Source organism: Notolepis coatsorum, assembly GCF_963971535.1.
Source record: "Notolepis coatsorum genome assembly, chromosome: 10".
Classification (NCBI taxonomy): Eukaryota; Metazoa; Chordata; class Actinopteri; order Aulopiformes; family Paralepididae; genus Notolepis; species Notolepis coatsorum.
The window spans coordinates 77092667-77107958 of NC_140174.1; the positions used below are offsets into that span (position 1 = coordinate 77092667).

The following is a 15292-nucleotide window of genomic DNA, read 5'->3' on the forward strand; positions in this document are numbered from 1 at the left end:
AGTATAAGTATGTTTTCATCTCTTTCTGCAGCTTTCTCCAGAACGTGATTTATAGCCCCAAATGCATTATATTGATGATCAAATACAGTTTGATAGCAATCGGCACGATATAAAAAAATCCAACTGGACGGACTTCTGGAAGTTACTACACGTAATCTGATGTTGACCGGATGGCCGAGGGGGCGTTTATAATTCCGTGGGCAGCGTTATACCATTCATCTAATGTGGGTCAAATGTTCATCATAGCAGTTAGTATCGTACACATTGAAAAATAACGCTGAATCTTACCGTATCTTCCTCGCGCCGTTGGGCGATGAGCGTGGAACAGACATTTTCCTATTATGGGATATAGAAATATCCGGTCCATTTCCAGGTTGTATAATAATATATACGTCCAAATCATGTTGTTTTTTCGAGTTATTTGCAGCGATCGATGTTCACTGTGTGAAGACTGAGTCTCTCTAACACTAGCGAGTGCCCGGACCCCATATGGAGTGAGTCCTACCGGGTTAAAGGTAACATCCGTTTTTTCGATCTGCCGATCGGCCACCAGATGGCGGTCTTGAACCGCTAGAGGATTGAGAGGAGATCACACTTGTGTCTCAGGGCCCCGGAAAGGAAATATGATTCCGATCACAGATTTTTGAAATATTGATATCAAAGACGAGTTACGGCGTCTTCGGCAACTTGAGCATGGCGGGGAAGGACGCCTAAAAGCGTCTTCCGGCAGTTAAAGTGTTAGCTACAGGAGATGTGTGTATTAGCTACAGGAGATGTGTATATTAGCTATAGGAGATGTGTATATTAGCTACAGGAGATGTGTGTATTAGCTACAGGATATGTGTGTATTAGCTACAGGATATGTGTATATTAGCTACAGGAGATGTGTATATTAGCTATATGAGATGTGTATATTAGCTATATGAGATGTGTATATTAGCTACAGGAGATGTGTATATCAGCTACAGGAGCAGGGCTGTACACTGCGATGATCTCGTCGCGAATTGCCCCTTTAATTGGCCGTTGCGATTGGTAAATATTATCTGGGGGCGGGCTTGCGAGTAGTGCTTTCAAGCCTTGCATTCGCATTTCACTCCTAAATTATCCAAGGCGTGTGATGACGCGATGCCGTCACTCACACGAGCTGAGCAGTGAGCACTCAGCAGGTATGATCAGCGGGAACAATCGACTGAGCACTCACTCTGATAGACTGGCTGATTTAGCTATGAAGAAAAGTAACGTTAGTATTGCTTCATATTTTCGACGCGTTCGACCTCCTATAGTGAGCCGAACTGAACTGAACTCAGACACACGGAGAGAGCTGCGGCGTCTGCTGCTCCTCCTCCCTCCCGGTGAGCCTCGGTGAGCCTGCCAGCCGGCTAGCTACTGATAGCTATTAACAAATGCTCCAGTAAGTCTAGTAGTGCATGATAGCTCGCGTTAGCTTACTGTTCAAAAAGAAACGTCCCATTAAACTAAATAGTTCAGATAGCTCCTGATATCAATGTCTAGTTATAACACTGAGTCGATGCGTATTCGAGCTGAGGGCACGCTGAATATAGTCAATAGGGTCCAGCTGCAGCGCCGGATAATCCTGGCCGTAGCTGGAGGCTACAGTATAGGGTCCAGCTGCAGCTCCGGGGAATCCTGGCCGTAGCTGGAGGCTACTCGAGTACACACAGACAGTGGAGCTGGTTGCATATAGCGAGCATTTAGACTTGTTGCGTGGTGGCGATGTCTCGCAGATAATACAACTACAAGTATGATTATATAATATATATATTTTATTAAAAAGAAATTATAAAATAATTTTTTTTCTTTTTTTTTAAATCAAAAACAATCGATATAAATAATGGTAAAATTGTTATTTAAAAATGTTCACCTAAAAAAAAATTTGTGCCCCTAAATTTCTTATTTAGGGGCAAGTGTGCCCCTAGTGAAAAAGCTTAGCGTACAGCCCTGAGGAGATGTGTGTATTAGCTACAGGATATGTGCAGTTGAAGCGCTAGGGTTGCAGGTGTGTATAGAGAAGGGCTGATGTGCTGTGGGGGTTAGGGTCACCTTTAGAGAGAAGGGTTGGGTGAAGTCAACTCGGACACACCCATAGTTCTTCCTCAGCATCCGGAACACTCCGCACGCCACGCCCCACAGACTCTCGTTCTTCTTGGGCTTTCCCTGGTGGATGAGGGGACAATCGCTGTTAGCACCCGCTGAGAAATCCATAAGAAGGTGCAACCAAGACATTCTGGGGCCTCTCTATACACTACATACAGTTTGAACCCAAGACGCACACCTTTTCATATAAAGCCATCAAAGAATGGATAATATAAAAACATGATGTTTTTTATGTTCACAAACTATCAGTTTTTCTTTTGAGGTCAAAAACTGTATTTAAGCAGCACTGATTGTTCTTAAATTGTGCTACTACTATGTAGGGTGTTTGTATTTATTTCCGTAATTCTTTATTCTAAGGTGGAGGGAGGGGAGGGCTTTTTTATGACTGTATTCTTGTATTCTTTGTACTTTTACTGTATATGACTGTCTACAGATGGAAATTAGCTTCTTGCTAAATCTGGTTGATTAATGTACATGCACACGGTCCTTCTCATAAACTAACATAACAGGATACCTTTCCTCCTACTGTGTACTATAGTGCCAGTTTCATCACCAACTAGTGGTCAAAAACTCCATTGAACACCTTTAACCACTAACCCAAAACATTTCTTTTTCTCCTCAATTGACTCAATCCCTAGCTCCGCCCTGTTTTCTTGACCCTCCAATCACAACGGTTGCTTTCCTCGGTCAAGCTAAGAGAGGGTGGAGCTTGGGATCGGACAATTCGGTTTTTGGTTTTGTATTGGAAAAGCTGTCCCCAGTCACCTAGTGTGCATTCAAACTCATAGCCAAGCTCAGGGACCTGGGCTTGAACTATGACCTCTGCCAGTGGGTCTTGGACTTCCTGACGGGCAGACCTCAGGCGGTGAGAGCAGGCAACTGCACCTCCTCATCCATCACTCTCAACATAGGGGCCCCCCAGGGCTGTGTTCTGAGTCCCCTCCTTTACTCCCTGTACACACATGACTGTGTGGCACAGCGGAACAACAACACAATCGTCAAATTTGCTGATGACACAGTAGTGGTGGGCCTGATCTCTGCAAACGACAAGAAGGTAGCGCTGGACGGTATGGTCTAAAATGTATATCACAGTATAATTTGAAGCGTAGACGTAACGGTATATATCACGGTATATTAACTTGTCTTAAAATGTCTATATACATGCTTCTGAAGGGGTAAAACACTGGTATGGCAGCTATTCCTGTACTCTTGTGTTACTAGGACATATTTCACATAGTACAGAGGTATTTTAAGAACATTTATTGTGCAAAACTGCAATAGAAAAATGCAAAACCTTTTCTCAAGTGTCTGCAGGCAGGTAACGCATATCTTGGATCATGTTTTGACCATGTCTTTAAAGCCCTTTCTATTGACAGTTTGAAAAGGAACCATGTCCTTACACAAGTAAACAGTGACAGCGTTTGCTATGTCGGTCCACCGCTGGCTTTTTTTTTTGTCATTGTTGAAACATAAATAATATTAAAAAAAAATAAAAATTTTACAGCTGCTGAGCTATATACTATAGCTAATGTCCATCAATTATTCCTTTGGAATGAAATAGGTTCAATAATCGAATCAGGATTGTTAGCAGAGAGAGAGAGAGAGAGAGAGAGAGAGAGAGAGAGAGAGGGAGGGGGGAGAGAGAGACAGTGAGGGGGAGGGCTGCTAGGGGTGGAGCGGGCGTTGGCTTGCTGAGGCTACATCAACAGGCTGCTAGGAGTAGAGCTAACGTTAGCTTTCTGAGGCTACATCAACATTTAACATTACTTAAGATTTTAGCGTGACGTGGGCATTCCAGAATGGCGAGGATGCAAAGCATGTTAGACCATTGGATCCGACGCAGAGTTTACATTACACATAGAAACTGCGCGACTCGCGAGAGAAGTTGTCACACAGCTGTGTGCAACGCAGGGCTGAAGTGCTAGTTTGCTTCTAGAATTGAAGGTGCGCTCTGTTCGTGTCTATTATGAAATGACAATTGCGCGTTGACACGCCCACTACGCAAAGCCTCTGTGCTCCTAAATAATTTTTCCAGTTCGCACATATCTATTTTTAGGGGGAAATGTGAGTGAAATAGTCGCACTGTGGAGCCCTGTCTCGGCGGGCTGGCGTTGGCTCCGCTCCTGGCAGCCCCCTCCCTCCACACTGTGTTGCTCTACCGGTCACAAGTCCATACCGTAGCGCAAATTCATACCGTATACCGTTTATACCGTCCACCCCTACAAGAGGGCCTACCTGGAAGAGGTAAAGGTTCTAGCGGGATGGTGTCAAGAGAACAGCCTCTCCCTGAACGTCAGCAAAACAAAGGAGATGATTGTGGACTTTAGGAGGTCAGGGGTCAGCGACTACAGCCCCCTCAGCATCGACGGAGCACCGGTTGAGAGAGTGAACAGTTTTAAGTACCTCGGAGTCCACATATCCGAGGACTTGACATGGACCACACCAGTGATGCCACAGATTACTTGTAAAAGTAATCCGATTACTGATTACTGATTACTCCTTTAAAAAGTAATCCAAGTTACTTTACTGATTACTTGATTATCAGAGTAACTTAGTTACTTTGAAAGTAACTAGGTTACGAAGTCGTCGTCGTTCCCCCAACAGTTTTTTTTAAACGCTTTATTGAAAGTGCATACATTGTTTTTAACTTGTTTCTCTGCACATAACGTAAATTGTTAAACTAGTGCTTCAGCTTCTGTACCATCAAGTATGGTAAAGCAACAGTCTATGATGCTCACAGCATTAGAGCAGTCAGCCAGTGGTTGTACAAAACCAGTGTATCTATTCACATCTAACAAATGCAGGCTGAACTATTCAATTATATCAACTGTAACTATTAAATTGTTTTTATAAATGTCTCTCTATAAACATACAATCAGTCTCTCTTTAACATGTAAATTAACTGTAAATCTGGCAAATAAGAGCTTTTGCTCTGCCACCATCAAATATACATTAATCAATAGGGAAAGTCCTCCTGTACCTGAATGAATGAATGAATGAAAACTTTATTTAACAGATTGCAGAATGGGTACAATATACAGTACGGCTCAATACACACAATTGTTAAGGGGATGCAGACCAGAGAAAGACGTTTGTCTTGTTTACATCAGGGTCCCCCATTTTCAATTCATAGTCGAAGCGTCGGCTAGTGTTGTGATTCCAGATGCTTTCAATGCAATTGGATGTGCTGTTTTTAGCGGTAGACAGTATTTTGACTGAGGCTACGTTTAAACGAGCGTTTTGGGGTGGAAGTCTGAACAGAAACCGCAAAAGTCTTCTTGCGGTTTCACTTCGTTTAGACAAGCGTTTTGTAAATGAATTCTCAGACGAACATAACAACGGAGCCCTGCTGTCACACAATTGGCGCATATGTCACATGACGTGCTGTGAAGACCCGCCCTACTCTGCCTCTGATTCGCAGACTGTGGATGGGGAATGTGATTGGGCCAAAGCAGAGTCACTCACAGACAGAGAGTCCAGTCACGCCGCGGGGACACATTCTTGTGTAACCCTTTCACTGCCACACCACGTCACTCCATAATAATAATAAGAAAAACAGCTCAAAATGTATTTTTGACTGTCGAAAACGAAATAAAATACTGCATTCCGCCTGCATTATGAATTTATGATGAGATAGTAACGAAATAGTAATGCACAGCCACTTGGACAAGTAACTGCAATCAGATTACTGGCTTTTAAAGATTAACGCGTTAGATTACTATTTTCGGGGGAAAGTAATCAGATTACAATAACGCGTTACTTAGTAACGCGTTACCGGCATCACTGGACCACACACATTGACAGTGTTATCAAGAAGGCACGACAACACCTCTACTTCCTTAGGCGCCTAAGGAAGTTCAAAGTGAGTCAAGATCCTCAAGAACTTCTACTCATGCACAATAGAGCCTCCTGACTGGCAATATCACCTCCTGGTTTGGGAATAGCACCGCACAAGACCGTAGCAGACGACAGAGAGTGGCCCGTTCAGCCGAACGCACAATTGGAGGGGGGCTTCCCACTCTCCAAGATATTTACAACAAGTGCTGTATGGGTAAGGCTAAGAGAATAATCAAAGACCCCAGCCACCCAAACAACTGCCTCTTTGAACTGCTGCGGTCAGGCAAGCGATACCGGAGTCTCATGGCAAGCACAGAGAGACTCAGAAGGAGCTTCTATCCCCAGGCCATCAGGATGCTCAATGAACAATAACAGACCATCAAATACACCCACAACACACGCATCCACACTCACTTTAAATAAACAACACACTGTAGTGTAGCACCCACTTTACCCACTTTAGACACTAACACACACATTATATTTATTGGCATCAATAAATACCTCATTGCACCTCACCACCACAAGGTGGCACCACAAGCTAAGCTATACCTCACCATTCTACACTGTACTGTATAGTAGCTGACTGTATAGACTGTACAGAAGTATAGACTGTACATATACTGTATATATGTATATTGAACATTTTGTTTACACTCGTTTACGTACTTGACTTTCTATTTTATACTTATATTATACTATTTTACACTATCTTGTTATTTTATCTAGCACATTTCATGCAAAAGTATTCTGTATTTCTGTATGACAACTAATAAAGAAACTTGAAACTTGAAACTAAGATGTATCCCCAGTTTTGGCCAAAGTCAAAGACACAAACTGAACCAATCCCCGGCTCTCACCAGCTGCTCACTGTTGTAGTTGCCCTCGATGATGCGGTCATAGGAGATGCCGACCGGCACCACCAGCACGTCGGGGATGGCCCCGGTGCACACGGTGTCCACCACGATGGAGAGCATGCCGGCACGCGCCGTGGACGGCTTCCCGCTGCGGGAACGAGTTCCCTCCAGGTACACCTCCAGAAACTGATGCTGCCGCAACAGCTCCTCCGTGTACTGTATTAGGGTGGTGGTGAGAGAGGAAGGTGGGGGTTAGGGTGGTGGTGAGAGAGGAAGGTGGGGGTGAGAGAGAGGAAGGTGGTGGTGAGAGAGGAAGGGGGGTTAGGGTGGTGGTGAGAGAGGAAGGTGGGGGTGAGAGAGAGGAAGGTGGGGGTGAGAGAGAGGAAGGTGGTGGTGAGAGAGGAAGGGGGGGTTAGGGTGGTGGTGAGAGGAAGGTGGTGGTGAGAGAGGAAGGTGGTGGTGAGAGAGGAAGGGGGGTTAGGGTGGTGGTGAGAGGAAGGTGGTGGTGAGAGAGGAAGGTGGTGGTGAGAGAGGAAGGGGGGGTTAGGGTGGTGGTGAGAGGAAGGTGGTGGTGAGAGAGGAAGGTGGTGGTGAGAGAGGAAGGGGGGGTTAGGGTGGTGGTGAGAGGAAGGTGGTGGTGAGAGAGGAAGGTGGTGGTGAGAGAGGAAGGGGGTGGTGAGAGAGGAAGGGGGGGTTAGGGTGGTGGTGAGAGGAAGGTGGTGGTGAGAGAGGAAGGTGGTGGTGAGAGAGGAAGGGGGGGGTTAGGGTGGTGGTGAGAGGAAGGTGGTGGTGAGAGAGGAAGGTGGGGGTTAGGGTGGTGGTGAGAGAGGAAGGGGGGGTGAAAGAGGAAGGTGGTGGTGAGAGAGAGGAAGGTGGTGGTGAGAGAGAGGAAGGTGGTGAGAGAGAGAGAGGAAGGTGGTGGTGAGAGAGAGGAAGGTGGTGGTAATAGAGAGGAAGGTGGTGGTGAGAGAGAGGAAGGTGGTGAGAGAGAGGAAGGTGGGGGGGGGGGTTAGGGTGGTGGTGAGAGAGATGGAATGAAAAGAGGTAGCAATGAGGGGAGGAAGGGAAGGAAAGAAAGAAAATGAGTCATCAAAAAACAGAACACATTGAACAAAACTTTGGGGGGAAAAGAATGCATTGTTCTTATTTTCTACAGTCAACTTATAATGAGGATCAAAGCTGTACCACACAGTGTTAATATGAGTCAAAGCTGTACCATGCGGTGTTAATGAGTCAAAGCTGTACCATGCAGTGTTAATGAGTCAAAGCTGTACCACACAGTTAATATGAGTCAAAGCTGTACCATGCAGTGTTAATGAGTCAAAGCTGTACCACACAGTGCTAATGAGTCAAAGCTGTACCACGCAGTGCTAATGAGTCAAAGCTGTACCACAGTGTTAATATGAGTCAAAGCTGTACCATGCAGTGTTAATGAGTCAAAGCTGTACCATGCAGTGTTAATATGAGTCAAAGCTGTACCATGCAGTGCTAATGAGTCAAAGCTGTACCACAGTGCTAATGAGTCAAAGCTGTACCACGCAGTGCTAATGAGTCAAAGCTGTACCACAGTGTTAATATGAGTCAAAGCTGTACCATGCAGTGTTAATGAGTCAAAGCTGTACCACGCAGTGATAATGAGTCAAAGCTGTACCATGCAGTGCTAATGAGTCAAAGCTGTACCACGCAGTGATAATGAGTCAAAGCTGTACCATGCAGTGCTAATGAGTCAAAGCTGTACCACAGTGTTAATATGAGTCAAAGCTGTACCATGCAGTGTTAATGAGTCAAAGCTGTACCATGCAGTGTTAATATGAGTCAAAGCTGTACCATGCAGTGCTAATGAGTCAAAGCTGTACCACACAGTGCTAATGAGTCAAAGCTGTACCACGCAGTGCTAATGAGTCAAAGCTGTACCACAGTGTTAATATGAGTCAAAGCTGTACCATGCAGTGTTAATGAGTCAAAGCTGTACCACGCAGTGATAATGAGTCAAAGCTGTACCATGCAGTGCTAATGAGTCAAAGCTGTACCACGCAGTGTTAATATGAGTCAAATCTGTACCAGTGTTTCCCTTGAAGTTTTAATTTTTTTTATAGTCTAGTCTAGTTCATAGCAGCGGCGGTCCTAATTCAGCAGCGGCGCAGTGCCACTGCTGAATGCATATAGGGGAAACACTGTGTACCATGCAGTGTTTATATGAGTCAAAGCTGTACCATGCAGTGTTAATATGAATCAAAGCTGTACCATGCAGTGTTAATGAGTCAAAGCTGTACCATGCAGTGTTAATATGAGTCAAAGATGTACCACATAGTGTTAATGAGTCAAAGCTGTACCACAGTGTTAATGAGTCAAAGCTGTACCATGTGGTGTTAATGAGTCAAAGCTGTACCATGCATTGTTAATGAGTCAAAGCTGTACCACGCAGTGTTAATTAGTCAAAGCTGTACCACTGAGTGTTAATGAGTCAAAGTTGTACCACAGTGTTAATGAGTCAAAGCTGTACAACGGAGTGTTAATGAGTCAAAGTTGTACCATGCAGTGTTAATGAGTCAAAGCTGTACCATGCGGTGTTAATGAGTCAAAGCTGTACCACGTGGTGTTAATGAGTCAAAGCTGTACCACGCAGTGTTAATGTCAATGAGTCAAAGCTGAGAACCCCCACATACGCTATTCATCTCCTGTCAACAGAGTCCCTGAGTACACCGTGTGCACAGCTGTCTTCACTGTGGAGAGGCTTTGGGAAAGAGATACTTTGGCCTGAAATAGATGCCCCCCCTCCCCCACCATTTGGAATGAGCTGTGAAATAGATGGACATTCATATTCTCCGTTTCCACTCTCCAAGGACAACCAAGTGCCCAATGAACCTTTCCATCAGTTGCATCAGCTCTATCCAGTCACACAAACACACATACAGTACATACAAACAATTACGTATCATCAATCTTATTTTCATCAAGCTATAGGCCAACCCTAGTAATATATATGTGATACATTAAAGGGATAGTTCTGATTTTCTGATGTTAATCGGTAAGAGTCCTTTCTCAGCACAATCCAAGCTGTTCCTTATACTAGCTCTGGATAGTTGGCCACAAACCAATGCAAAATGCGTATGTACGAGCTGACTTGAGGCTCATTGAAATGCACTGTGGAGTAAATGTCAGCATGTACAGAAAGGAGGTTGAACGCATTGACTTTGTATTGGTTTGTGACCGACTAATCCGGAACTAGTATGAGGAATAGCATGGATTGTGGTGAGAAAGAGAAAGGAGGTTGAACGCATTGACTTTGTATTGGTTTGTGGCCGACTAATCCGGAACTAGTATGAGGAATAGCATGGATTGTGGTGAGAAAGGACTCTTACCGATCAACATCGTCATTGGTAAGTAAAAAATAGGGGTCCAAAAATCTAAAACTATCCCTTTGACCTTTGTGACATGTTGAACTTTGCGTGACAACCTCAAAGGAACCAGAAAAGCATGACACCAGACCCCTGTGACACTCTTGCAATTGGTTGATTCACAACAATGTTTGTATCAAAACGATGGCATCATGAGTGACCCAATATATTCATGGTCAAAATAAGACGCTACAGTACAGTACAGTAACATCTACAGGTCTATAACATAACTACCTACACCTATTATTCTACCCATATAACACTGTATGATAGCGAAGTACAATAACACTGTGTATATATATATATATATATATATATATATATATATATATATATATAATACACACACACTAGGGCTGACCCCTGTTAGTCGATTAGTCGACTAATCGGTCGAAAGGAGCCGTAGTCGACTAGCCAACCTCTTAGTCGAATACACACACAAAATATATATATTTATATATATATATATTTTTTTTAAATCATTCTTTCCAAAAGAAAAGAGGCCTAGAAGTGTGGCTAACGCTAATGGCATGCATACCAGAGGCTAACTGCCTACGAAAACAGGCACAGAAAGAGGATTTCACCCATCTAATGAACACACTAGACTAGACAAATATCAAGATGTATCCATCAGTGGACCAATTGCATGCTTTTGCAGAGGACAAGAAGCCTTCAGTCGACTCCTTCAGACATTAAGCACCCCCCACAGCCCAAAAGGAATATGATTTTTCCACCAATAGTCGACTAACTAAATGTTGGCCAATCATAGTTGACCATCCAAATCCTTAGTCGGGGACAGCCCTAATATACACACACACACATCTGTTTGAATATCTGCATATATTCCTGTTTACATACCTGTATACATACTGTACACGCTGGATATACATTATCTATATCTGTATATCTCCCATACTTACTCTATTAGTTATACCACTGACCAGTATGGCTTACTTACTACCATTGTGTATTTATACTTACGTATATCACTGTACATAATAATACTGTAATACTGTACATAATACTGTACATACATCAGATTAATAGCAAATGTATTTATATGTAGCTTTGTTATATATATATATAGATGCCAACTTCTGTTTGTTGTACTGTACTTGTGCTGTACGATGACGATACATTTTTATCTAATCTAATATATCCTGTCATATGAGACAATATCAAGCGGTAAGCTTGATGCGTCGTGACCATCACATGAAAGAGAATTATGATGACTATGAAGAATAAATGTAATTGAAATTTAAGAAACTTTAGATGACGTTAGTTTAAAGTCATGCTGGCTACACTTTTCCAGATGAAACTTACAAGGACAAACATCAGCTAAACCCATTGAGGTGTGTATTATGGCCTGTGGGGTAAAACTCTAACACTATACAATTACAATGTCATGCTTGGGTTTTAATTCCTCTGTCCAAATTTTGACCTCTGAAGTGTTGTGTGTGGTAAGTCAGTTCAAACGGGTGCCACGTGTCCTAAGCAGATTGTCTTATCTGTGGTATACAACTACACAGCCTTCGACTCACTGCTCCCACACACACACACACACACACACACACACTTAAAATGGTCTCAGTAAATCCACTAAGTAGCCTGTTCATAATATCAAAATGGAGGGCACATAATATGAATGCTGGCCCCTGTAAAGCACTGTACTTATGATGGCGAACCATTAAAAATGCAGAGTGGTCGTTTCTATACCTGTTCTCCATAATAGATACTTTCTATTATATTTTGTTCCTGCCTAATTCCTAGTTTGTGCTTAAGGCGAGACACTACAGGTGAATAGGGTAAAAAATTTAACTAATAGATATCACAATGAAACTTCCCCAATTGATTACTTATATTAAGACAAGACTTTTTTGTATTACAAGTTCTGAAATTGTATGTTTAAATATGCAAATGAGGCATGATCTACTTAAATATGCGCTAATTTGCATATAATTCCAGGACATAAATCTGAACATTGGATAAAGCCATTTTCAAAATTATAGTTTCATTTTGTTGATATATAGAGCAAAAGGTTATTACAGAGGGGATTTTGGATATCTCTTCTTATCACTCCATAAATCAGAAAATACTCCATTCAGTAAATTTGTATGGTAAAATTCCATATTTGGAATAGTTTGGTGTATGTGAGTGCTACTGAAGTGGAGATCTCTGGCTCAGCGTATGAGGAAAAACTCTTAAAACTCATTTTTGGGAAAACGCCTTCAAAGTTCTGTATTGTAAAATGCCATACTTTTTTTTTAAACAGATATTTACAAACACAATACATAATCAAACCATTAGTAATAGACAACCTAAACACATGCCTGATAACTGAATAATTATTATTATTATATTATTATATAACTACACACAGGCTACAAACAGTGTAGTACCCCCTAATAGGCAAAACATATTTGAATAGATATCACTATGAAACTTTCCCAGTTTGTTATGTACATATAAACTAAGAAAAAATATATTGCAAGTTTTCTGAATTTTATGTTTATATATGCAAATGAGGCACTTCCCCATTAAATATGTGCACATTTATGGATGCAATAAGGCTAAATGAAGTAAAATAAACAACTAAATGTGTGTTATTGACGTTTTATTGTCACTAGTTTCATAGAAGACATGTTTAGGAAGCAAAATATAACAAAATCTCAAAATCAACAAAAAAAGTATGTTTGCCTATTCACCTGGGGTGTCTCGCCTTAAGTCAGACAGGCTTCTTAAATCAGACAGGCTTCTTAAATCAGACAGGCTTAACACTTTGTGCTAAAAACTTAAAAAGTCGTTATTGGGCGCCAACGGTTGAGTGCCAAAAACGTAAAAAGTCGTTTTGGGATAGTTTGATCTTTTTACTTTGATCCCCGCTCTACAGACTTGCCCAGAGCGATCTGCATAATTTTAGACCATCCCCACACATTAGAACTGCAATGCCGATCGACTATCATCAGGTGGCGGTATCATCCGTGTCTGAACTGCGATGGCTTGGGTTGAATCACACTCTAACTTTAATTTCTGCTTGGCCAGTGGCCACTCCTCCTGCTGGGACATAGATTCACATTGATCGCCTAGAAATTCCGTCGCCTAAGTGTATTTGACCATAGAAACGTGTATAGACATATACACTGGTAATCGCGATGGAGATGCGATCACTTTGAATTATTCTTCTTGGAATACTTTCTGGCTAAGGTAAGGTACATTCTATGTCTATTTTACCGAATCTGAAACGTGTTTTTCTAACGATCACAGTTCTGTGTTTCACTGGACGAAAAACATGCTCGGCAAATGCGATCATAGTTTTGAGTTAAAACGACCCCCATTGATGATTTTGTGATGGTATATATATACATATCATATACCCTTTGATTTGAGAGTATTCAGGTTTTCAGGGGATCAGCCAGAACGGTTTGGGCTTATTGCACATAACGCGTTTTATCTCGAAATCTATGAAAAAAATGCTGTATTATCTTGGAAATGCGCGATGTTTAGCGTGTAATAAACTACAAACTACAGCTTGTGGAAACAAACTATAGTTACTTGCAATGCATCAATCCTAAGGTCAAATGAAGAGATTTCATGATGCATTGAATCGTTGCCTGAAGAATCATAATCGAATTGTTGTGGGGTCAAATACTAAAATACTGCTGCTTGCAGTGTTGCCCATTCAAGTTTGGAGCGTTCTCAAGAACCGCTCGTCTGATCACCGACACTGCACTCCACTGGGTCATCAGCAACACACCCACGCCGGGCGTGAAGTTGATCGGATGAATGGTTCTCGAGATATGCAAAGGACAGACACGCACTACAGCGCCACCATCTGGCCAAATGAGACCATTATATTAAACTCCAGCAAAACACCTGCCTTTTAATAATAATAATAATAAATTTTATTTATAAGGCGCCTTTCAGGACACTCAAGGTCGCTGTACAACAATTAAAAACAGTTAATTTACAATCACAATCAAATTTACAATAAAATCAGACATACGCCTGCCTAAACAGGTGGGTTTTAAATGGGATAATGGAGTCAATGTTCCTGATGTCGGGGGGGAGGGAGTTCCAGAGGTGAGGGGCAGAGCAGCTGAAGGCTCTTGACCCCATGGTGGACAGACGGGCTGGGGGGACGGTCATGTTGACGGAGGAGGCAGACCTGAGGGACCAGGTGGGAATGTTGATATGAAGGAGGTCGGACAGGTATGGAGGGGCGAGGTTATGGATGTCCTTGAATGTATGGAGGAGGATCTTGTAATCAATGCAGTGTTTAATGGGAAGCCAGTGGAGTTGGCGTAGGACGGGGGTAATGTGATTTATTAGATTAGATTCACTTTATTGTCATTACACAGTACAAGACAGTGCAACAAGATTGTCACATCCTGGTTAGACACACACAATCAACAATCAGTTGCAATATAAAACACATAAATAAAACTGTACAGTAAAGTGCAATGGTTAGCACAATGTGAAATGGTGAGAATACAAAATATAATAAAAAAGAATCATTAAAATAAAGTCTACATAAGCTATGGCTATATACAGGTGATATGTATGACAGGGGTTCTGGTGATTATACGGGCAGCAGCGTTCTGGACCAGTTGGAGCTTATGGAGGAGTTTGTGAGGGAGACCAAAGAGAAGGGAGTTGCAGTAATCCAAGCGGGAAGTGACGAGGGAGTGGACCAGGATTGCGGCGCTGTTGGGAGTGAGTGAAGGGCGGAGGCGGTTGATGGAGGCGAAGGTGGAAGTAGGCGGACTGGAGGGTGCTGTCGAGGACGACACCCAGACTCTTAACCTGAGGGGAGGGGGAAACCAAGGAGTTGTCTATGGTGAGGGTGAAACTGGGGTGCTTGGTAAGTGTGGACTTGGAGCCAATGCGGACTACCTCTGTTTTATCACTGTTCAGTTTGAGAACATTTTAAGTGAACCAGGATTTGATTTCCTGTAAACAGGCACAGAGGGAGGAGGGAGGGAGGGTGGAAGTGGGTTTGTGTGTGGCGTAGAGCTGGGTGTCGTCCGCGTAACAGTGGAAATTGATGTTATATTTACGGAGAATCAGACCAAGTGGGAGGAGGTA

The 15292-nt window shown here is 42.7% G+C and overlaps 1 protein-coding gene across 1 annotated transcript in view; it reads right to left on the minus strand.

The window, feature by feature from the left end:
• Positions 1 to 15292, minus strand: part of gpam (glycerol-3-phosphate acyltransferase, mitochondrial) — a 136439-nt gene that overhangs the window by 51553 nt on the left and 69594 nt on the right. The window contains exons 10-11 of the mRNA XM_084323500.1: positions 6813 to 7025; positions 2062 to 2175 (exon numbers count right to left, since the gene is read on the minus strand). Of these exons, the coding sequence (XP_084179626.1) occupies positions 2062 to 2175; positions 6813 to 7025 (327 nt within the window). The remainder of the gene's footprint in view (positions 1 to 2061; positions 2176 to 6812; positions 7026 to 15292) is intronic.